Source organism: Phalacrocorax carbo, chromosome 9 (genome assembly GCF_963921805.1).
Source record: "Phalacrocorax carbo chromosome 9, bPhaCar2.1, whole genome shotgun sequence".
NCBI classification, from domain to species: Eukaryota; Metazoa; Chordata; class Aves; order Suliformes; family Phalacrocoracidae; genus Phalacrocorax; species Phalacrocorax carbo.
The window spans coordinates 8,104,528-8,127,105 of NC_087521.1; the positions used below are offsets into that span (position 1 = coordinate 8,104,528).

General features: G+C 35.3%; 1 protein-coding gene across 1 annotated transcript in view; it reads left to right on the plus strand.

The window, feature by feature from the left end:
• Positions 1-21,887, plus strand: part of SCFD1 (sec1 family domain containing 1) — a 52,812-nt gene extending 30,925 nt beyond the window's left edge. The window contains exons 16-25 of the mRNA XM_064460192.1: positions 2,150-2,220; positions 3,140-3,219; positions 3,794-3,856; positions 4,876-4,951; positions 7,128-7,181; positions 11,629-11,681; positions 14,394-14,427; positions 15,687-15,752; positions 19,541-19,609; positions 20,571-21,887. Of these exons, the coding sequence (XP_064316262.1) occupies positions 2,150-2,220; positions 3,140-3,219; positions 3,794-3,856; positions 4,876-4,951; positions 7,128-7,181; positions 11,629-11,681; positions 14,394-14,427; positions 15,687-15,752; positions 19,541-19,609; positions 20,571-20,594 (590 nt within the window). The 3' untranslated portion in view covers positions 20,595-21,887. The remainder of the gene's footprint in view (positions 1-2,149; positions 2,221-3,139; positions 3,220-3,793; positions 3,857-4,875; positions 4,952-7,127; positions 7,182-11,628; positions 11,682-14,393; positions 14,428-15,686; positions 15,753-19,540; positions 19,610-20,570) is intronic.
• The last annotated feature ends 691 nt before the right edge of the window (positions 21,888-22,578 follow it).

Genomic DNA, 22,578 nt, shown 5'->3' on the forward strand with positions numbered 1-22,578 from the left:
ACAATCCTTTCCTAAGTCCTTTTTTCCGAAGGTCAAAATATTTTAACTTTTGTGCTTCTCCAATATTTATTAGTATAGCATGGAGTTGTGTTGTCTGAACAATAATGATTCTTTAGAATCCTACTGCATGTTTTGTAACACACGCATACCTCACAACAGAATGAAAAAGGGCGTTTCATAGAATTTGGTTAGGTTGAGGGGTTGTAACGTAGTTAGCTCTTGCTTGTGTGAGGAAAAAGATGGATGGAAGAACGTGTAGAGAAGGGAAGCAAGACGTAAATTGGCCAGTTCACTGAGAGACTCGCCTGAAGTTTTGCATGCCTTGACCCAGCTGTGGCGTGCCTGTTTTCATCATCTAAGGGCAGTGCATCCCAACTTCTGTTTCATATATGGTTCATACATAACAAAGCTTTACACACTGGCTGATATTTAGATTCTCTATTAGCAGGAGTCACTAGGGGTCTTTCTGTAAAAGGTTGAAACCAGAATGGGTTCTCAGCTTTTCATAATATCATAATATCAACTCTCACTTCAACCCCTCACAACCTCAGGTATGTCACAACCCTCTGACCGATTTCAGTATGATCTCATACCAGTCAGCAGGAACAAAATAACCTGCAGAGCGGGATTGTAAAACTTGAGTTACAACCACTGCCCTGTCTGCATATTGGCAAGTATATTGGCAAACCTCAAGCATTTAGAGACCGTGGGTTCTTGCTCTCTTCCCAGCATGCTCTTTAAGAAGATGTTTTGTTACTGCATGCTTATGTGTCGTGTAGCTTGTCCTGTGAGCACAGACCTTCCAGGGGTTTTGCAGACATGGTAAATAGGCCCAGCGAGGGAAATGGCATAGAGCACCAGTAGATTCCAGTTGAAACTGAAACTTAGTGATCAGCCAAGTACTGAAACAAGCTAGAAACTAAGTTTCCAAGTCAGTTACAGAAACTAAAGTCAGTGACACTGTATATTTAGAATGTTTAAGTACTTTTTTTACTCAGGTGTACACCAAATGGGTATCCACCTTGACAGCTGGTTTTTGGTTCAGATAATACAAAGTTTCTTCAGTTCTTGATCTTCTGGCTTACTGGTATTTGGTAAAGGTTAATATAACTTATTTCCCAGAAGAAAATTGTACCAACTCGTAAATGTTCATTATGACAGTGCTTACTCTTAACTAAACTAAATATATACTCACATATGAAAAAAAGTTGCAAATTAGGTTAGATGATCCCCTGCTGACATGATCCACATCCCATACGGGGGGGACGACAAAAAACCAGAAAACATTCTCTTTTTCTTACCCAAAAGTACAAGTAAGTGCATTTTTATGAAATAGTACACTATATCAAAAGGTATCAAGCTTTTTTAATGAAGTGTTGGATTACAAATTTGAAATGTTTGTTCTGAGAAGGTGTACTTCTGAAATCTTCCTTTGAAACTGTGGTCTTTACTAATAGTGATTCTTTTCTAGAAAAAAGTAGATGGTGTTCAAAATCTGATTATAGTAGGTTGTAGTCTAAGTAACAGATGGCCACATCATCGTCTTCATCTGGCAGAGATTAATTTTGATTGCCATTGATAATGCTACCCAAGAATTTGTAGCAGTATTCTTCTCCAGCAAGTGGTGTGACAAAAGGTGATTCAGGAGGTGAAACCCCTCCTGAAGACAAGTTGCAAGTATGGCATATTTCCCCGATCAAAGATTCACATAAGTGCTTTTGCAGCCCTCAAGTGTTTCAGTACAGCCAGCCACAGAGCTGCATAAACAAATCATAGAGCTAAAAAAATAATGTGCTGTGACTTTGACTTTATGTTTTTTCTCTGATCTCCTATTTCGTGGATCTACTCCCTGCTAATACTTGCAATCCCCACATAAAATAAGACATAATGCTACTGCATAACTTATTTAGTATGTTATATGAGGAATAATATTCCCTACAAGGAAAAGGGAAGCCTGTCTGACTCAACTTTTAATAAAATTGCTAAATGCCTTTCTACCATTTTATACACTGAACAAGACCATGGTTATAGATAACAATTATTGTCATAACTAAAGGTCTGAATGTACAGATATATTATTACTGACGGGCAATTAACATAGCGGCATAGTTACAATTTTAGGGTTTTTAATTTTTCTTTTTCACTGCAGCGGGAACTCCAGAAGATAAAATGCGGTTATTTCTTATCTATTACATAAGCTCAGCTCAGGCACCTTCAGAGGTATGTGTATTCTTCACAGCTTCCAACACCAAATTGTACCACACAGGATTTTTCTGTATCTTCTCAGTACTAAATAAGTATTTCTACTTCTCTCTGAAGCAAAGTATGAAATGCCCAGGAAATGTTAAAACTTACAATAAATTTTGTAGTATTATCAGGGAATCTGCTCACAAAGCTTTAGCTACTATTTCAAAGGATATGAGTGACTAATAAGGAAAGTTTTGTTTTGAAATATATAATTCAGAGTTACTGCATGACACTTCTTGGCATACTTCCTATTATTCTGCTCCACTGCTCAATAGCAGTAGATAAAACAAAATGTTAATATGACTCTTTTCACTCTGTCCTTGTATATTCAAAAATAGACAGGTCAGTTGACCAGAAGATGAATAAAGAAGAAATGCTTCTTGTGCCAGTATCTGAATAATCCAGGAAACAATTTCCTAGTATTTCTTTTGACCTTACAATGATTATTTCAAGAAAGATTTTTATTATACTGTAGAAATATTATGTGGTAAAAAAAATATGTTGGGTTAGGCAAAGAGATAGTATCCTTATAAATATATATTAACTCCTCTTCATTTCTATTTTTTGCTGTTGTGGTATTCTACAGAAACCAGTATTCAGTCAGGTTTTTTGAAGATGCTGATACAAAAACTGTTCCCATATCTGAGAATGCACAGGATTTAATTCCATAAATACTGTCAAGTTTAACGAGAGATGCTCACAGCAAATTGCATTTTAAGTTACATTTTCATACTTGGTAGGAGATAGGATTAAGACCCATAAGTACTTCTTAACTTTGGTCAATGCTATAACTTTACACTGCTTATTTAATGTTTAGATAAGGATATCTTGTCTTTCCACATAAAGAGAGTTAAGAGTGGTTTCAACCTTTTGCAATTCTCCATAATTTCAGATTGATTTGGAGCAGTATAAAAAAGCATTGACGGATGCAGGTTGTAATCTAGCTCCTTTGAGCTACATAAAACAATGGAAGTAAGTAATTTCTTTTTTCTCCTACATGAGGCTATAACTAGGTAATTTTACAGAACTCACCATTGTCATCAAAGAATTGTGTTACTTCTGGTACATCATAAATTATCCTCAAAAATTCATTCTGGTGTAATTTTTTGCTGTCATTGTTATGATAACACATGCAAATCTTATTTTAAAACTAAACTCCAGTCATGCCAGAGCACTATTGAACATGACAGATAGTAGTATACTTAATGATCCAAGACCAAAACAATTTACTGAATTAAATTAGAAGTTGCACTAGTACAGACTCCAGGTTTTTTTGGTTCATACCAAAGGGCCGTGCTGCCTATCTGTTATTCTAGTTTTACATGGTATCAAAATAAAGCCATTGTCTTTTAAGTATAAAACCTAATTCCTTTCAGTTCCTTAACTATTGTAATTACAGACAGGAGAGATGCATGTAAGAAATAGTTACTTTCTGAAAGAGTTTGAGAAGCAGAAGTTGTTTTCACTTTCAGATGACCAGAGTGGAACATTCTACAGCAGTATGTGCCACGCGATAAGCATTTGATTTCTCTCCCTGCTTTCACAGGGCTTTCACTAAGATGGCTTCGGCTCCAACCAGCTATGGAAACACTACAGCTAAACCTTTGGGGTACGCTTTTGATTAAGTTTCTTAAGCCTTTGTGTTCCTTTAGCTTATTTTAGTAGTACTGAAAGCGTGATTATTGCCGTACAAGGCCCTGAATAAAACATTTCCCTATTTGTAAAAAGTGTTAAGTTACAGACAATTACAATCACTCATCTCCTCTTAACAGTGCATAGGATTTACACACAGGAAAATAAAGGGATCTGTGACCTAATCCACAAAGTAACTTAATATGGTGATATCTACACCCACACGTTAAATGTACAGGCTTTCATAGAAGAAGAATTCGGCACCAAGAAATGGATATGACAGCCATCATTTTAAGCCTTATTTGGTCAACGGCAGAAGATAAGAACATCCCTGTGTATTCAAAACTGATTCTGTCCAGGGCTTGGAGACCATCAGGGATGCAAGAACACTACTTTTTCATTAGGATGTCCTGGGCTGGATATCTGTCTGCTTGTTGAAAGGTGTAGTTATTTATTTCAAGACATGAAATGAACAGATAATGATTGTGCTAAGGGTACATCTGTCCCATACATAGTACAGGATATGGAACTTGGGTCTTTCCATGCTTGAGAGGATTTGAATCCCTTTACTATCAGGAATGCACTGCCATAAGGAAAATGTGTCACAGTATGGTTAGAGAGAGTTCCAGTGCTGTCTCACTTGGAAAAATTACTGTTTGATTGGCTGGAGACACTGAGCATCTCTGTTAACTCTGGTAATTAGGACAACTGCTTGAAAGGAGCACTCAAATCCTTGCACAGTTGTAAAATAAACTGTTCAATGGATTAAAGACTAGAACTCAAGACTTCTGTTGATAGGTGAGGATCTGACTGCTAGATTATAGGTGTATTCCCATACACTTGGTTGCCGTGTGGTTTGAAGAATATATTTCATGACAAGTTGAATGCCTTGGTACTTAAGTCCCATCGACTTTAATAGGAATTGGATGTCAGCATAAAGCTTAAGACTGCATATTAAAAGAAGGTCTTACTCATCATCTTTATTTTGTTTTGCAGTCTGTTTTCACGTGTTATGAATACAGGATCACAGTTTGTGATGGAAGGAGTGAAGAACTTGGTACTGAAGCAACAAGTAAGTTTAAAAACTAGTGAAGTCTACCATGTGAGGACTGTGAACATTTAGAAAAAGAACTTTCAGTACCTCTCTCTTAGTCAAATTAGTTGGACAGTAAGAAGAAACCATCAGCCTCTGCTGGTGGGTATATCTATGACATTGTAGCTTCCAGTTGTAGACAAGTAACAAATAATGTTCAAATTTTCTTTGAATACTTCCATTTGTAAGGAATTAGACTCCAATATGTGCGATTAAGGCTGATTTCACCATTATAAGAAGAGCAGCTGTGGAATACTTGAAATAGACTAGACCTGCATAAACACAAAAACCCCTTTGTGTCTTTATATAGAACAGCATGTGTTAAATGTATTTATTCCAGAGTGATTGCAAGGCTGAAGGTGTTCATTCTCTGTTTGGTTACAATTCAAGCATTCCCTGTTTTCCCACATCAGTATAGTATGTACAGCAACCACAATCTTGAAAATCAAAGTGTGTTTATAATGACTTGGCCACCTTCTAATATGTACTTAACTTTAGAAAATATTTCTGAGCATAACTTGCATGAAAATTTCAGTGTACACCCTGCAAAAGAAAACAAAACAATAAAAAAAAAAGGCACTGGTTGTATAACTCATTGTAGCTGAAATTTTGAATTGTGCTTCCCAGAAACCTGTTGCCCTGTAGAGGACGCATTGTTTTCCTCAATACACATTTTCAGCAGATGATAATAAATATTTACAGTTAAAAATCTTAATTCTGTAATACTTTGACACGAAAATTTCTAAGAAAAATATCGTTTGTCGTATTATCATTATTAGTGGAAGAACCAGAATTGAATTTAGAAATACAGCATATCAGAACTAAATCAAATGAAATCTCATCTTTAATTAAATGTGCATCTTTTTGACATAGTTAACCTAATCATTACCATTGTTTAGTCATCCTGTTATACGCATAATTTATGCATGAAAAGTATCAGTTATCAAATAAAAGTTTTAAAAAATTGTTTCTCTGGCTTTTTGAGAGTAGTCAATGAAGTGAATTCTGTGGGAATTCCACTGTAACTAGATACAAATTGCATCGCACAGTTACAAGTCAGTGCTGTGTCATGAAATATAGTTGAGGAAACTTTTAAATATGGAGCTTGCCTGTGTGTTATATTCTAGAGAGATCTTCAGATAAACCATTACTTGTAACAATAGATAATAATTATATTTTAAATGAGACTTCCTGTTTTTCTTGTGTTAAACATTTTGTCATTTCTTTTAACATGTGTGGCTTTAACAAGTTAGTCTTATCCTTGACAAAAATGCTTGCTTTGTTCTGGGTTCTGAGTGAGTAAGAAGCCACAATGTCAAAGTTTTCAGGATTTTTTTTCTGGCTTTTAATTCCTTCTCCAGGCGTTTTGGGGTAGCCAAGTAAAATGCTGTTCTTCCTCATATTTTTAAGCCTGATGTAGGTCTGTGGTATTTCTATTAAAGTTAACTTTTTATTTCTCATTTGGTCATTTGGGGATGTACGTTGATTTTTTACTAAGTGTTTTTCAGTGTTATTTGTAGATCGTCCTTTTTTGATATATTCTGTCAACAAGACACATTTCTAAATCTTTTGTTATGTAAACTGTCCCTCAGTTTATTACAACTAAAGTGGTTTGACTGTTTAATACTTCAGATCTTTTCTCCAAGCTAATATTTCCCATCTTAAATCAGGAAAAGTCATCTTGAATCTCACCCTGGTTTATTCCTTTCCAGTTCATCTAAACATTTGTTGCCAGGATTGCATTTTTTACCCATTTCTTTGACAACATTAGTTCTTTTTTAGCATCACACCTTTAATTCTCATTTTCAGCTTTCAAATTCTTTCCCTAAACTGCAAAGTATTTTTTAATAAGAGTTCATACATCATCAGATGTCTGCATATATCAGTAATACCTAAATACAACCCTGTTCCTATCTTCACACTTTTTTGCACTTTCTGTTCATCCTCTAGCTAGATGCTCCTCAGATGTTTGCATTTTCTCTACAGAAAGGCAATTTAGGTGATGATAAAAATGCTCAACCTTTACAAAATAGAAAAACTGTTTAAAGTAGTATTTCAAATGCTCTTTAAGCTATTTCATAAATAATAGTGTGCCCTGTGAATAATCCTTAGTAAGTATTTCAGCATTCCATTAGTTTCACATTATGTTTTACAGAATCTACCAGTCACACGTATATTGGACAACCTTATGGAGATGAAGTCAAACCCTGTGAGTATAACTGCCTTCACATGGAAAAAGGTGGAACAAATGAAATCTTGAGGCCATGATATGTAATATGCTGTGGCTATTTTTTTTCATGATAATGGAGTTAAATCTAATCATGCTGTATCTCAAGAGTAGAATCATTTTCATAACTACTTCATAAGATTTTTTTTGTGTAAAAATACTTTCTATGCAACGACAATTTATTATGTCTTACTGGAACTAGTGGTTTTAAGGTCTTTTCCTGTTCTGAGCTTCTATTACTGTAGTGCTATACTGAGTTTCTGTTGCTGCTAAATTTCTAGAAGTTAAACTGTGGGCTGGAATTTTCTTGCATCAAGGTGATTTTTTTTAAAAGAGTGCAATTTCAGAAGTAAAGTCGTTATAGAGAGGTTTGTTAGAGAAAATTTCGTTTCTGACACCTTTGAAGCCTTGCTATTTAGAGGAAAACATTTCAGTACTTGTGCAGTCTTTCAGTTTGCAAGCAGAGCTGGTTTTGTGTCAGAAATGTCCTCTTTTCCCCTTGTTTCTGTGAAAATTTACTCAGACTTACATAAGTTACAAACTTTTCAAACACTTAAATCTTAGCTAGTCAAGACACTTGCTAGAATTTACAGCTAAAAAGAGCCCTAAGTCCTTTTTACACATAGTGTATAGTCAAAGCAGTCTTTTTTCTTACTATGTATTTTGTTTCTTCAGAACTCTTGCATACAACTATCCTGCACACAAATTTGTTCTGAAAAATCACCTGTTAACAGTCACTTAGAAAGCTTTAATATGTTTGCCACATCGTATCAGTCTTCCTGTTTTAATGACATCAGCGTCAGGCAGATAAAATTGTAATATCTCACACTGGTTAGTGGATTTAAAACATTCTTCGTAGTCCACTTTCACCTTCAGGTATTACCTATATGTAAAGCGAGATAAATAGTGGTAAAATATGGAAATGATCAACATGCAAGTAATCCTGTCTTGTCTTAAACTGTACTTCATAGATAATACATGACACAATTGTTAGCAGAAAATTTGCTTTCTCCTAACAAAGAAAATGACACTGTTTTCAGTGGCAGTGGGTTGTTATCCCTATTTGCAAGACTTGGAACGATGTACAGGGCTAATTTTATCTAGTCAACCAGTAGAGGTCACTCAGAACACAATACAGAAAGCTGAGATTAAAAACGTCATATAATTTACAAGTAGGTGAAAAATGAAATAATTTTTTTTCTTTTTAAATAAACACTACTTTCCTCAGGCTACAAGTTTAGGGATTGATTTGGAAAAGTTTACAAGTCATATGGAGTTTTTTTGCTGACAATATTGTCACATTTCACTTAGTAGAAAACTATGATAGTTTGGAGAAAACATTGATCTTCTCACTTGAAAAAGCAGAGATTGAGCCAGTCTGTCAGACAGAGGCTTTGTGTTTCACTGCTGTGTCAGAGACTGGAATTCATGGCCCAAAACAGGGAGTCCTGCTTTTCAAGTCATAGGAGACCAGGCAAACCCTAAAGGATGATCCTCCTAACCCGCAGGAAAATGGACAGCAACTTTTTGCGTAAGTTTCAGCTAAGAGGAGCAAGCCGGAGAGTCATTGTGGAATATGTTTAGTCTTGCTGTACCATCAACAGAAGTGAAATTGTATCTGGAAAAGGGAAATGTGTAGAAATACACCACTGTGGCCTCTGTTCATCTTCTGATGACTGAGGCTCTTTTCCGTTCCCCAGAATAGAAGACTGTTTCACTGCAAGAAAAATACAAAGGGAGGGGAAAAAAGAGCTTAAGATTTTATTTTTTTAACCACACAGAAAAAAATCTCCTTCATAGTTCATTGAATCTTACTAACCACAGTGATCAGTGTATGAAATGTACATACAGACCAAAGTTGTAATGCAGGATTAGAACAGATTATTGAGAAGTCAAACAACTATTAAAATTATTTATATTATTTTCTAAATATGAAATGCAACAACAAAGTACATATACGAAATGTACAACTTGTACCACCAACGTTCGCAAATACTGTCAGTTGAAATTTTAAACCTATTCAGAATGATATGCTGTGCAAAACTCTGTAGGGTTGTCTGTGAATCACTTTGTGTGTTACTTGGCCCTGCTGCTTCTTTTGTCTTGCAAAAACGGCTACCAGGAAGGACAAAGGAGTCTAAACCTGTGTTTTCCAAGTTTTTCAGAAGCAGGAACAGATAGAACAGTTCTTATGGGCAATAATACCACCCTGTAATTTTTTAGATTTGTCTAGATTGTTTAACTATAGTTACACTTCTTCTTGATGAAGTTGTTTTTCTTTAATAGTAACAGTTATTGGTCAAAGCAGGTTTTTAAGCAGTTGCTTTTGGGATTATGTTTTCATAAAGGAATGTTTTGTTCGTAAGTCTAATAACAGAGTTGCTTTGGTTTGATATTGCTAGAGATTAAAACCTTAAATATTCCTAACACACACACACACAAAATATCACATTGTCATGTCTATACAAATTTTAGCCCATAGGTATGGAATTGACCACCACTTACTGTAGAATTGTGGAGGTTCTTCCACAAAATGGCTTGATTCTCGAGTAAGGACAGTCTTTGATAAGTAAACCTTTAATATCATCCCTTTCAGTAAATGTGGTATCTTTCAGGCTTAGGATATACTGTGTGATTATCTTTCATGCATTACAAGAAAAACTTCTAAAAATAGATTTCCTTAGTCCAAACAGTCATGTTAGCTTCTGCAGAAAAACAAACACAGACTGAAAGTCAAGGACTTTCTTTTCCCATTTTAATTTGAAAACTTGAAAATTAAATTTATTATGTCAAAAGTACAGATTTTATTCTTGAATTGCTTGGGGAGGTCACAAATTCATTTGTGTGTAAGGAAACTGCTATTCTGTTGTTTTTATTGGCTGTTTCTTAAAGCAAATAAAATCTAGTAGGGTTTCTTTCCCTGCACCCTTGGAACTGATTTCAGCAGGAATGGTGTATTTAAACAACAACAACAAAAAGCTAGCTTATCGCATTTCTATTGCTTTACCACTTTTCATGTGTCTACTTACAGAAGCCCACAGTGAAAATACACAGCAGTAATACATTCAGGAGGAAATGTTTGTAACGCTGTTTTTAAAACTCTGATTTTAGTTCTGGCATTTATCTGTAATTCATTCTACCAAGCAGGGAAGCCGCAGCTCTTTATCTGAGCTAAAGGCTTCTCAAATACCTCTCAGTTTCAGTCTACCAATATCTGTCCATTCCCAGCTCTTTCATTACTTCAAAGTCTCTACACCACCTTTATGTACGAGGCTGCCAAAATCAAAAATGCTGGCAGACTTTACAAATGCAGTTGAAATTCCTGGTGGAGCGTATAAAAGCATTTTACAGAGGTTCAATGTGAAATTAGATCTAAATTAAATTTTTGAAAAAGCCAAACTTGAGGATAAGAGACTTATTTTATGTAATTACATAAAAGTCCTTAATATCAAATAGATTTATTTTCTGTGTGTGTAACCACCACATGTATACTAAATATTTTGTAGTATTAGAGATAGTTATGCTTTGTGAGCTCTAATAAATTCCCCAGATAATCTGTCTACTACTCAAGAAGAATTACTTCTGCTCTACAGAATCATCAAAACACAGAGATCTTGCATGTAAGCACCCAGATGAAATCAGCCGTAGTCCTGCATGCAGTTTATCCACAAACTGAACTTCACAGTACCTGGATGAAATGTAGTATAGAAACAGAAGAAAGCCAAGCAGTTGTCAGAAGGAGTTACTGAGAAGTTTTGTTTTTCACCCGTAACAATTGACAAAAATTCTGCTTTTTGCCAACAAAAATATTGAAAGTGCCTCAGTGTTCTGTGTGAAGGAAAAAACATTTTTGTATAGTTTAGCCAGTCAGACTTCAAGTTCTTGTGGAACTCATTTCTAGAGCTTAATTTTGGTTTAATAGTAGTCATAAATCATGAAATGAAAAGGGAGGCAGATTTTCATCTATCTATTATTTAGCCTTCATTATCATAGAAATGTTTTGTTTTAGAATATTAAATCAGTAGCAAATCTCTGTAACTTGGAAAATTTTAGCATTCGTAACTAACCATGTGATGTTCCTCTAACGCTGGTAACACCTTAATTTTTGACTCTGCATACTGCCTTTCTTTTGGGATTTATTATGCAACCAGTGCGATTTTTGGAAAGTGTGTAATAGTGAATTTTAGATGAACCAGAAAAACAAAGCTCAGTAGCGCCCTTCATAGCGCTCTCACAGTTGTTTATTCTGTACTGGTTCAGTTATGTACAAATACTATAAATATTAGTGGACACCACAATTAATTTTGAACAATGTGACTGCTAAATAGGAAATTACATTGGTTTGAATGATGTTTAATGTAATAGATACAAGCAGAAATTCGTAAGCTGAAATTCCAATCTTTTGAGATAAAAATGTACTTTTTAATAGGAGACGGATGACTACCGGTATTTTGACCCCAAGATGCTACGAGGCAGTGACAGGTGAGTCCTCTAGGAGTTTTGCTTGTACCCTGTGAAAAAGCTAATGTAAGAAATCGGGTTTTATTTTACATGCTGACTACAAGTAATTAATTTTAATCATTAATTCCAAGTCAAAACAGTTGGTGTTGAAGGAATTCACAACAGGTAGTTGGATCAACTGGACAAATTTTTATAACACTGAAAAAAAATATCTTTTGTTCCAGTGACTGAACATGCCACTAATACTTATATCTGTTCCGTCACAGGAATGTGTACTAGGATTTAGCAATAATAAATGTTAGAATTCTTTAAATGTTAGAATTCTTTATAGTTGTACTGCTTGGTTTCTTTGAAATTTTGTGCTTTTTCTCTTAAGTTAAATAGTCATCAGATACTGCAACAAAATTTCTTTTTTGTTTTTAAACAGTTAAAATTTTAATTTGAATGCAACCCTTCTTTAGTAATTTGTTAATAACTTTGCAAAAAAGAATCAGTAAAAATTGACTGCATTTTCTCATATATAGGCAGGTGTACATTTTATATTCATGTGCATGTGAAGGGAGAGTGGGATGTAGTTTATTTTGCCAGTAAAAGAGAGGAGGGGAAATTACGCTAGAGGTTTATAAATTTATATCTTTTGCTTTATGTTTTTGACCAATAACTGTGGCTGATAAATTCACCTCTAATATCCCAGACAGAGAAGATACTTAATTTGAACATACCTTCTAAAAATAATTGTCATTGAATCTGTGAGAAAACAATTGGCTCATTTAAGTGCAGGGTTTTATTACAGGATGAATATGGATAAAGTAGGTCCAGACTTGGTTTTAGTTATTTGCGTTAAAATCTGCCCCTGCTTCCTCTATTCTTGAAATTTGGAAAGTATATTCCTGACAGCAGAAGTAGTAATAGGAAACAAATTTCAGATTAAATATATGTTTTATTGGAAAGTATTATTACAGACTATATAATTTCAAAGATAAGTAAATTTTGAAAGCACCAGAAAAGACAATTGCTGGTATTTTATGTTTCACTGTAATTGCAACTTTCATTGTTTTGTTATGCTTTTGTAGCATTTTTGGAAGATTTTGTGCAAAAGTGCTAAGATTTGTTTGATTAAAGTCGAAGGGTTTTTCTCACATAAATGTGCGTTTTTACCCACTGTAGGTAGTTCTTAGGTTGCTTTAAGCAGTGTGAAGATATGCATTTACAGAAGTTCATAAGCGTGCCATTGTATGTAGCTGTGATAATCGTCACAGGGAAGAACTTTTAATTTCTGGTTTGGGGTTTGTTTGGGTTTTGTATATAAACTCAAGTTATATTCCTTAAATCATATTTGAGCATGACAGCAAAACTCTAGTATAGCCATACAGGGGTTTGTCTAATCCTATTTATTTATGTAGAAGATAAAAAAACATAGGTTAGCTGGCTTGACAGAATATTACTAGCTTAAAATAACTACATCAAATAGCATAATTAATGGAATTATATTTAAAAGTTACTAATTTTTTTTCTAACCCAGTTCTGTTTTAAGAAATATTGGCGTTTATACTTGCTATTTTTAAAATCATGTAGGAACTGCATTACTGTAATTCAGTCTTAGCAAAACAGTATCTTTATATCCTGTGTAAAGCCTACATCAAGTATAAACAGGCCTTGCCCTCTGAAAGGATGACAAAATGTATGTGGATTTGTTATATCCTATTCAAATGACAAGAGAATTGGGGTAACGGTTCTACTTACGGGCAGTCAGTAGTTTTTATGACAGATCAAAACAACATCTTAGAGATAGCCATTCCCTCTTAAAACCTATTTTTATGATATACTGGAATCTGTGTTGAGTCGATTGTTGATCACTCAGAGAAGACTTCTTGAAATAAGGGAAAAGGTGAGTTGAAAAGAATAATGCAGTGCTTTTAGTCTGTGTTAGAGCATAAGATGCAGCCTGGGGTTGCAGGTCAGTACGGGGCAGGACGGTAGTGGTAGCATGTGAGCAAAGGGCAGGAGGCCAGACTGACCCTTCAGAGCTTTCTCTTTGCTTCTTCCCTTCCTCCTGAAGGTGCAAGGTGATGCAGAAAAGGGGGTTTCTCCCCTCTCCCTGCCTCCCCGTGGCTGGGACTGTATATTCAAATGGAGAGGAAGAGTCTGTACCACCCAAACTGTAACTTACCTCTTCCTCCTTAAATCATTTTAATCCTAATGTTGTTGCTGTGACACCTGGCAGCAGAACACATACCTGCTGCCTGTAGTAGTTTCTGGGATTTTGAAGCACCAGTAACTATATATATGCAGGCCTTGCAAACTGCCTGGCTTGCCTGGTTAAGGTTCCAGCAGGCAGGATTACTGTAATTGTCATGAACTGTGCTAATGCTGATGAAATTTTTTACTCACTGTATTTGCTCCTAGTAGCAGCACTATAGTTAGAGCTTTTAAGCTGTAAAAGAAGTGTTGTCATAAAGCTTATGATTCAGACAGCAACCTTAAAACTGATGAAGTAAAACTGCTGTTTACTCATGCATTCAGTCCTGTAGAATGAACGATTTTCCATAACAACTCATTTAAATAAAATACTTGGCGAATGAGTGCAGAAAGGCAATTATTGTTCTAGTTCTATCTTTATATAATATTATATAGTGTTCCATAAATATGATGCATACATGATACTTATTTGGCATGTTTATATTAAGGTCTAATAAAATTGAAGTTGTAGTTGATTTGTGTTTCTTTTTATAGCTCAGTTCCAAGAAATAAAAATCCATTCCAGGAGGTAAGTCACATAGAAATTATTTTTCAATGTTCATGTGTTAAAAATCTTGAAGCACCAGTCATTTCTGATGATCATGATTAAGAAAACGAGAGGTCTTGTTTGCAAAAACCACTTAAACTAATTATATCTAGTATTAATTATAATTAGCTGTTACTCTGAAAAAGTCTTTTCATCTTCAAAGCACTATGTAAGCATTAACTAATACTGGAGAAAAAATGTAGAAAATTCTTCTGGAGGTAATTACAGGGATTTATTAATATCATAATTGGGTACTCAGCAATTTTAAACCCCCATTTTTATACCAGATCTTTAGAATGCTCTCTAGATTTAATCCCTTGTCTGGCCTTAAACAGCAGCGTTGGCCACCAATTTAAGTGACGGTATTTTAAACAGTCACTGCACTTAAAGAAAAGGAGCAAAACAACAAATGATGTCATTTTATACAAATGCCAGTAACTTTCAGTATTTTTCAACATAAATATTTGCAAATACTAAAAGTCTTACTTATCTGATCTTACTACCAAGTTTCATAAGCAAAATCTTTGCCTTGGCAATAAACAAATGTCTCAGATTTCTCTTGAAATGTCCTAATTATCCTCCTCAACAAAAAAAGTACCATGTGGTGTCATATACGTGCTTAGCAGATGATCATAGCAAAAATGTCAGTAGTAACAAAGTCTGTATAAAATTCATACAGTCTAGTCAAACAATTTTGGATAGTGAATGTTAACAAAAATGATCTAAGTATTAAGTCTCCTTTTCCTATTCATTAATTGTTCTCTTTTAAACATAGCCCAGAACATACTGATGACCTTTACCTGTAATATTATAGATTATTACCAGTAGGAAGTGGGAGGGGGAAAAATAATGAAAAAGTGTTTTCCTTTATAAGAGAAGTATTTTATTTGTGTCCCAAATTACTTCTTCAGCATCCATGGAAATATTTTAACTGTTCCTAGGGACACTGGAGCCATCTCTGCACAAAAAAGTAACATGTTGAAACAGCATATGTTTCAAATATTTCTTAGTAGAAGATAGTGACACGTTAAAAGCTCTCAGCTTCTTATTCTGCATCCTACTAAAACTCTTTTATTATCTTCTTTCAGGTAGGAAGCTAGTGGTTCTGTATCCAGTTCTTATTAGACTGCAGTGTGATTAGGATGATTTTTGCTGTAGGTTTAATGATTTGATATATATTTTACTACTGAATTGTTAAGAATTTGAATGCATACTCTGATTGTGCGTTTATTGCCTTTTAGGCAATAGTGTTTGTGGTTGGAGGAGGCAACTATATTGAATATCAAAATCTTATTGACTACATAAAGGTATGTGCACTTCTGTCAGTTATAGTCTATAACTTACTGATAGAAACCAGTTTTAGCAGGTTTTCTGAAACATTGAGTATTGAGAAGATTAAGTCTATGAATTTAGACTTATCCTTATTATAACACAGAGTCTAGGGAAAAAGTACATAAGAAACCAGTAGAAAATATGGATTATTAATTCAGACCAACAAGGAGTTACTGTTTATGGTATTTTTGCTCATGTTGCACTTTTGAATTGAGTAAACAAACTGCACTCTGCTTTATTTTGTCTTCGTACACACTAACATGGTTGAAAACTGTCAGCAGATGTAGCTAACTGAATTAACCTGTCTTCTGTACTGATACATCAAATGCTGTCAGTTTGGCTGTTCATATTATTTTAGAGTCCTGTTACTAGTTTTCATTTGCTGTTGTTAAATAAAGCAGCTATAGCGTATCATAGCCTCGAAAGTGAGAAACTGCTCAGAATTCTCTAGTTTTCATCAGTCTCACAAAAGAGATACCTCAGTGCTTTTTTTGTATGCAACTTAGCAACATGAAGTCAGTTCAGAGCAAGGCCTACAGCTAGCAGTATGTTGTTTTACAACCTTACTTGAGCATAGTCTGTTGTTTCAGAAACCAGCATAGTACAAATACTATGCTATCTGTCAAAGCAAAGATCAGGTTGGCATCAATATCTAAGCAGTTATTTACCCACATTTAGTGAAAACTTCTAATGAGTTAATAGAAGCTCATTCTTGTTATGCTGCATCATTTGCTTCTGTGTAGAAATCATAAGAGGTGTCATGTGCACAAAGAAGAAAATATGTCACAAACTATGTAATGCTGGTAAAACAGATTTAGTTTTTCTATTTCCAGCTGTCCAGCCTAGCAGCAAACTCATGCATACCAAAAATTGGGATGGAGAAAAGTAACTACATCATTGCAGTTCTTGGGGGCAGGGGTGGGATTCAAGCGCTTTCCAGAAATAAAAAAAAAAATAATTACATAAGGAACCTTGATAACATTTTTGAAGTAGGTAATAAATTATTTAAGAGCAGCAACGTACCATTCTTCCTTCCTGAGCTGAACCTCATTCATGGTATGATTATCCTGTCCTGTGGTAGACTGGATGGAGGCTTTTGACACAAAAGAATAAATATGGAGCATTAGTAACTGAAAAACACTTCTACAAAACAAGCACCTGAGAATTTTATGTCCAGGTAAATATTGAAGAACGTTAAGTCAGAACATGTGAGCTGAGTTGTTTTCCCCCTCTAACAGGCAGACATTTTGGAACAGAGCTGGTCTGGATAGGGAAAAGGAGAGGAAGAGGAATGTAGTTAAGAAATTATATAGGCTCAGCTTAGCACTTATCACTATTCTTGATAACTAATCATAGCATTCAGTGGGGCATCTGCCTGTAGCAGAGCACATTGACAAACTTTTGGCTTGCTCCTTAGTTTACCCGAAGCCACTTCAGGTGCTAGATCAATTCCAAAGATGCATGGGTATTTGTGGTGTATATTTGTTACTTCCTATTAAAATAAGCCCCTGAATCCTACAGAGGCTACTACGCTTCTCCGATATGTAGCTGCATACTGACAGAGCTGAGCTTTGCTGTGTATACATATATGTATATAGGTGCATATAGAGAGCATTTGTACGATGACAAGTTAAACACTCAGCCCTTCCAAGTGGCAGGAAGCTGGAGTTTCGGAGGAGTAAGAGGGCAAACAGGAGGTCATCTGGTAGACAGCTGGAGCGGGCAGAGGAAACTGAAACCTACAGAAATGATACTGTTAGATCTTATTGGAGAGCCAGAAGTGGACATGGTTTTTCTTCTGGAACACATGGACAAGTTTTCTCCATCAGTTGTCACAACTGAAGGGTGCTGTATGTTTCTCCAACCAGACTGCGCACTTGAACAGTGGAAGATGACCTCCCAAGAGGGAAGACTCCCTCACCTTTACTCCACTTAGCTGTTTGCTCTTCAAAACACAAGAAAGGTTAATGAACACCTTAATTCTGCCTGCCACCCCCCAGAGACTTGTCTGGCTCTCCCAGGTGACTCTTACAGGCTTACCCAATAAAATTTGCTTTTCCATGTGGTACGCTTCCAGCATCTGTTCTTTCAACAGATGTAGCTTATTAATTATTCTGATATTCAGTCAGTCTTCCTCCAGAATAAAAAGAGAAAAATCAACAGCTCTGTTCTTGAAAGCAGATACTACAAAGATTTTATTCACTGCTTTATTTTTCTAAGCACTATCTGTTTTGCCAGTTTGCCTCTGAAAGCACAGAGAAAGTATTTTAAAACTTTCTAAAACAGGAAGCAATGTTCATTCAGCTTTGACATTCTGGGGTTTTTGTAGGAGAATTAAGAGGAACCCTCAAATCCAGTTATTTGCAGTTCTGTGCTAGAACAGACTAATTCACATCACGAAAAAGCAAATAGTTACAATGTCAGTAAGGCAGATTTGGCCAATATATTTATTTTAAGGCACAGTTAAATTCAGCATGCTGAAAGTGTGTCATCAAAATCGCAAGCCATAGGGAGCCTCCGAGAGGAGGCTAGCGCACTGTTTTGTAGAAAAGTATTTAGCATGTCCTTTAATTTCCTTTTGTAGAAGGTTAGGAAGGTACTGCTTAATAATCTGTTCCAATCCACCTGTGAAAGACGTTATCATTTATAAGAAGAAATTTAAATCCAGCATAGTTTTCCAGTCATTAAAAAGTACTGGACTTGGAAGAATACTGAGGTTATTTTTTCTTCGGTTGTTAATTATTGGAGCCAAGTTGAAACTGCTTATTTGGAAATCTAGCTCTTTATCTGAATGGACTAAGTAATTAACTTTAATTAAAAGCATACACATTTTAAAAGTTACACTTCTAGAAGAACATATATGACAGACTGGAAGTGTACATTAATGTCTTTTGGAGCTGCCCAGAAGGCAACAGTCCCATTTCACAATTACTTGTATAATTTTTTTTATTTTGTACTAGACAGAAACAAATGCTGTTCAGTCATACTGCTAGAATTGGAATCTGTCAAAATCCCAGTTTAGATCAAAGCCAGGCCTGTTAGGTTTTACTTAACTAATACAGGAAAATGCAAGGTAATTGTCAGTGAACCAGATTTCTCAAGCCTATGCTTGAACTTTGAGGAACCATGGGATTATTAGCCCAACTCTGAAATAAAAGCGATCTGAAACTATGTATTGAACTGGTTCTCACTTCCAAAATGCCGATATAGCACTTTGGTAGCCTTACTGCCAGGCGAATACTGTTAAACTGAAAACTTGGTTTATTATGCATCAGACTGAAATCAACAGAATATTTTGTTTCAGAATCCCTTTACAAAAAAAATGCTGGCTTTAGCGTCGTCATCATATGGGAATGATTGATTTACAGATGGAACTTTTCAGGCTCTAACACAACAGAAACAGTAAATAAGGTGTTACTGTTTTTAGCACAGTGCCCAGTTATTTTACAGGGTAGGGTTTGCTCAAGTGAGGTGGTTAGTTTCCCCATGGCTTCGTAGATACATCAGAGAACTTAATGTTCTAGTAAGTTTAAATGTGTAAAATGCCCCAGTATTTCCACTTACTTTCTGCCTCTGGTCTCCCATTTTCCACCTTGGTCTAATTACATGTTTTTTTGCTCTCTGGTAGAACAACTATCCTTTTTCCAGCCAAATGTGTAGGACTTCAACATCATCAAGACTTTTTTTTTTTAATACAATTAGTTAAAACCACTTCTGCTACTCTGTTAAATACTAGATTTCTTCCCGTCTTCTTTTTTTTTAGGGTAAACAAGGCAAACATGTCCTGTATGGCTGCAGTGAACTTTTTAATGCTACACAGTTTATAAAACAGGTAGGTACCTTTGATTACCTCTGTAATATTTATTACTTCTATAACTGTGTGTTGACTTAATTACCTTGACATCTCTCCATGGATTTTTACAAAAAACCAAACTGATTTATGAAAGATTAATGCATGTTCTTGTTATCTATTGTCAATTCATGGAAACGGGTGTTTGGAGTCATTACTTTTCATTAACTTTTGAGAGTCTGTATTGTCAATGTGACATCACAGGGAATGCAGGTGAACAAGTTCATAATAATTGTCTTAACATAAATCCTATTGAAAAAAAGACTCAGTTCTCGATACTTTCACAAACAGTAGATAGTCTTTCCAGGCTATCCTAGCAACTTCGACAAGTAAAACACTGCTGTTCAGCCGTGATCTTTTAAACCTTTGTCCTAAATATTGCTATTTATAATAGTGGCCTAGTGGGAGCTAGGTGTTGTCCATACCTATACTAAAATCAGTCTTTCAGTGCTCTTAAAAATATTATCATCACCATTACTTCTCTGTGCCTCATTCCAATACAAATGCAAAATCAAAATTATTCACGGTGGTCAGTAAATAACAGGCCTTCAGTAGCTGTCACCACCTATGCTTTTACTTCCTACTAAAATGAGAATAAATTGTTACTCAAAACTACATTTTAAAGAACTAAATTAATTCTTGTTGCACTTGAAGGAGATAAAGGGTACTTATCAGCTTCAAACTCTTCAGTCAGCTTAATTAACTTTTTTTGTCGACTTGAGCGCGCAGGCTGCACCTCTCCCTCTGAGATTTATTCAAATTTTAAGATTTGAACCTCAGATCTTCTCCATTGAGAGTATGCATTAAATACTCTATGACCAGCATCATTTTGGTGTAAGAGACAAATTTCATAGACAGAAATATATACTGTATGAACTGGATATTAGTTTGACTGAAAGAATAAGATTAGCAACCTAATGGTTTTCTGTCTCTTCATGTTTAGCTGTCCCAACTTGGCCAGAAATAAGACTGAAGCACCGTTACCTGGATGGCAGTGTGACAACAGAGAATTGTTACAACATTCAGATATCTTCATATCTACAATTTTGTCATTATGTTAAAACTTAAACCCGTTTCATTAATATGGTGTATATTAACATTTCAGAAATAAACCTTAAAACCTGCTATATTTTTGGTGGGGGTCAGTTTCACATTACTGTATTCTAAATGCAGTATTAGCTATGGTATATGACAGAGCTGGCTGAAAAGCATAGCATTTTCAAGTCCTTACATATAGTTTCTGTTACAGTAAAAAAAGCAATAGCTTGAAGAAAAGACCGAGTCTGTCTTTAGGAGATGTGTTGTTGAAAGCCAGACTATCCTTATTTAACAAAATTGAAAAGGACAAAACTGTCTTTTAGGATCACAGACAAATACTCTTACTGCAAGAGAACTACTACTTCTAGTTCTTACCCTTTTATTTTACCAAAGTCATTATACATGTACTTAGATTTGTGGAGTCTTTGCTTGATGGTCCAAAGATGTACTTGAAGCTACCTTCAGTACAAGTTTCTGATACAGTAATTTAGCTTTTCTCTTAAGGTTAAGAGAAAATTGCTTGCCTACATAGTCACAGTTTCAAACTGTAAAACTGTAAAATCTTTAATAATTTTCTTCTGCACTTTTTATTGTAACTGCTTTGAATGTTATGTCTGGGAAGAAACCAAGTCATACTCACAGAACAGCTCTTAACTGTTTTCTAGTCACATACTTAAAATACAGTTTTTAACAACTGCATTAGGTGGGGGTGGTTTAGTACTTTAAAGGATCTCATGGCATAATTAAGTTTGCCAGTAATGATAGCTCTGGAGAGCCCGTACAGGAATTGAGAGGAGGTAACAAAATTTCTTCATAGATTTATGTCTCTGCCTCTAGAAATGTCCCCTCTGAAAACACCACTACTCCTAGTGAAGCAATAACATGTCTTCAAAAATCAGGCCTAACATACTCAAAAAGTGAAAAGAAAACACTTGTGCATTTACTAACAAACTGTGAGATCATAAGAATTACTGGCTTACTGTAAATTTTTCAGCAACGTTTTTTTCCCCGAGCTAGATTTTTTTCAGCACATCTATACAAGAAATGCAATTGGTCTTTTCCTTAGAAGTATGACAATAAAAATTATGCATAATCTAGACCATGTATCCGAAGAGTAATAATGTTATTTGATTATCTCAGCTGAGTGTTGTAAGCTACTCCACATTACTACTATAAAATTCTAACTTTGCCAAGTCAATAAATATATTTATTGTGGTGTTAATTATAGTTGTTGTACATGAGCACCCTCCCATACTTCAGTCAGCAAGGACTCACTGTGTCAAATGCAGTTTTGTTATTCTAGTTCCCTATATATACTATATTTGTTAGTAAAAACAAGGTCAAAGTGCGTTTGGAAAAGAAAGTGACATTTAAGGTGTTTATTGCTTCCTGTGGGAGTTCATTCCAGGAGCTTGAAATAATCCATCCCCAAGAAAACTGTGCTTCCTCTCCAAAGAGGTTTAACCTTGCAGCTGACAGTAGACTCCTGAAAAATCTGCTGACTTCTTGTCCAGATCTTGTGGCAGCCTGTGATATGATGGACCCTGCCTAGCTAAAACAGAAGCACTCCTAAAACACAGCTTACAAAATTTGCAAAGTTTCAGTAAACTATGTGAGGAGAGCAGAAATTGCTTTGATGGCTATGTTCAAAAACTTAATTGGCAGTCTTTATACTGCCTCTGGAGACAGGTTTCATTTGTGCCCTGCTTTATAGCTGGATCGTCAGATCTGTTGTGAGCGTGCACTGGTCAAGTCAGGTTTTGTTTGTTTAAAAAAAAAAAGAATAAATACAATTTTAGTAGTTGAAACATTCTTCTCTTTTCCCTGCAAACTCATTTTCTGCTTTTGTTGTATTAGTAGTCCTAAAGCTGTCTGTTACCGTGAAAATCTCAGATTTACCACGCTGTCTCCGT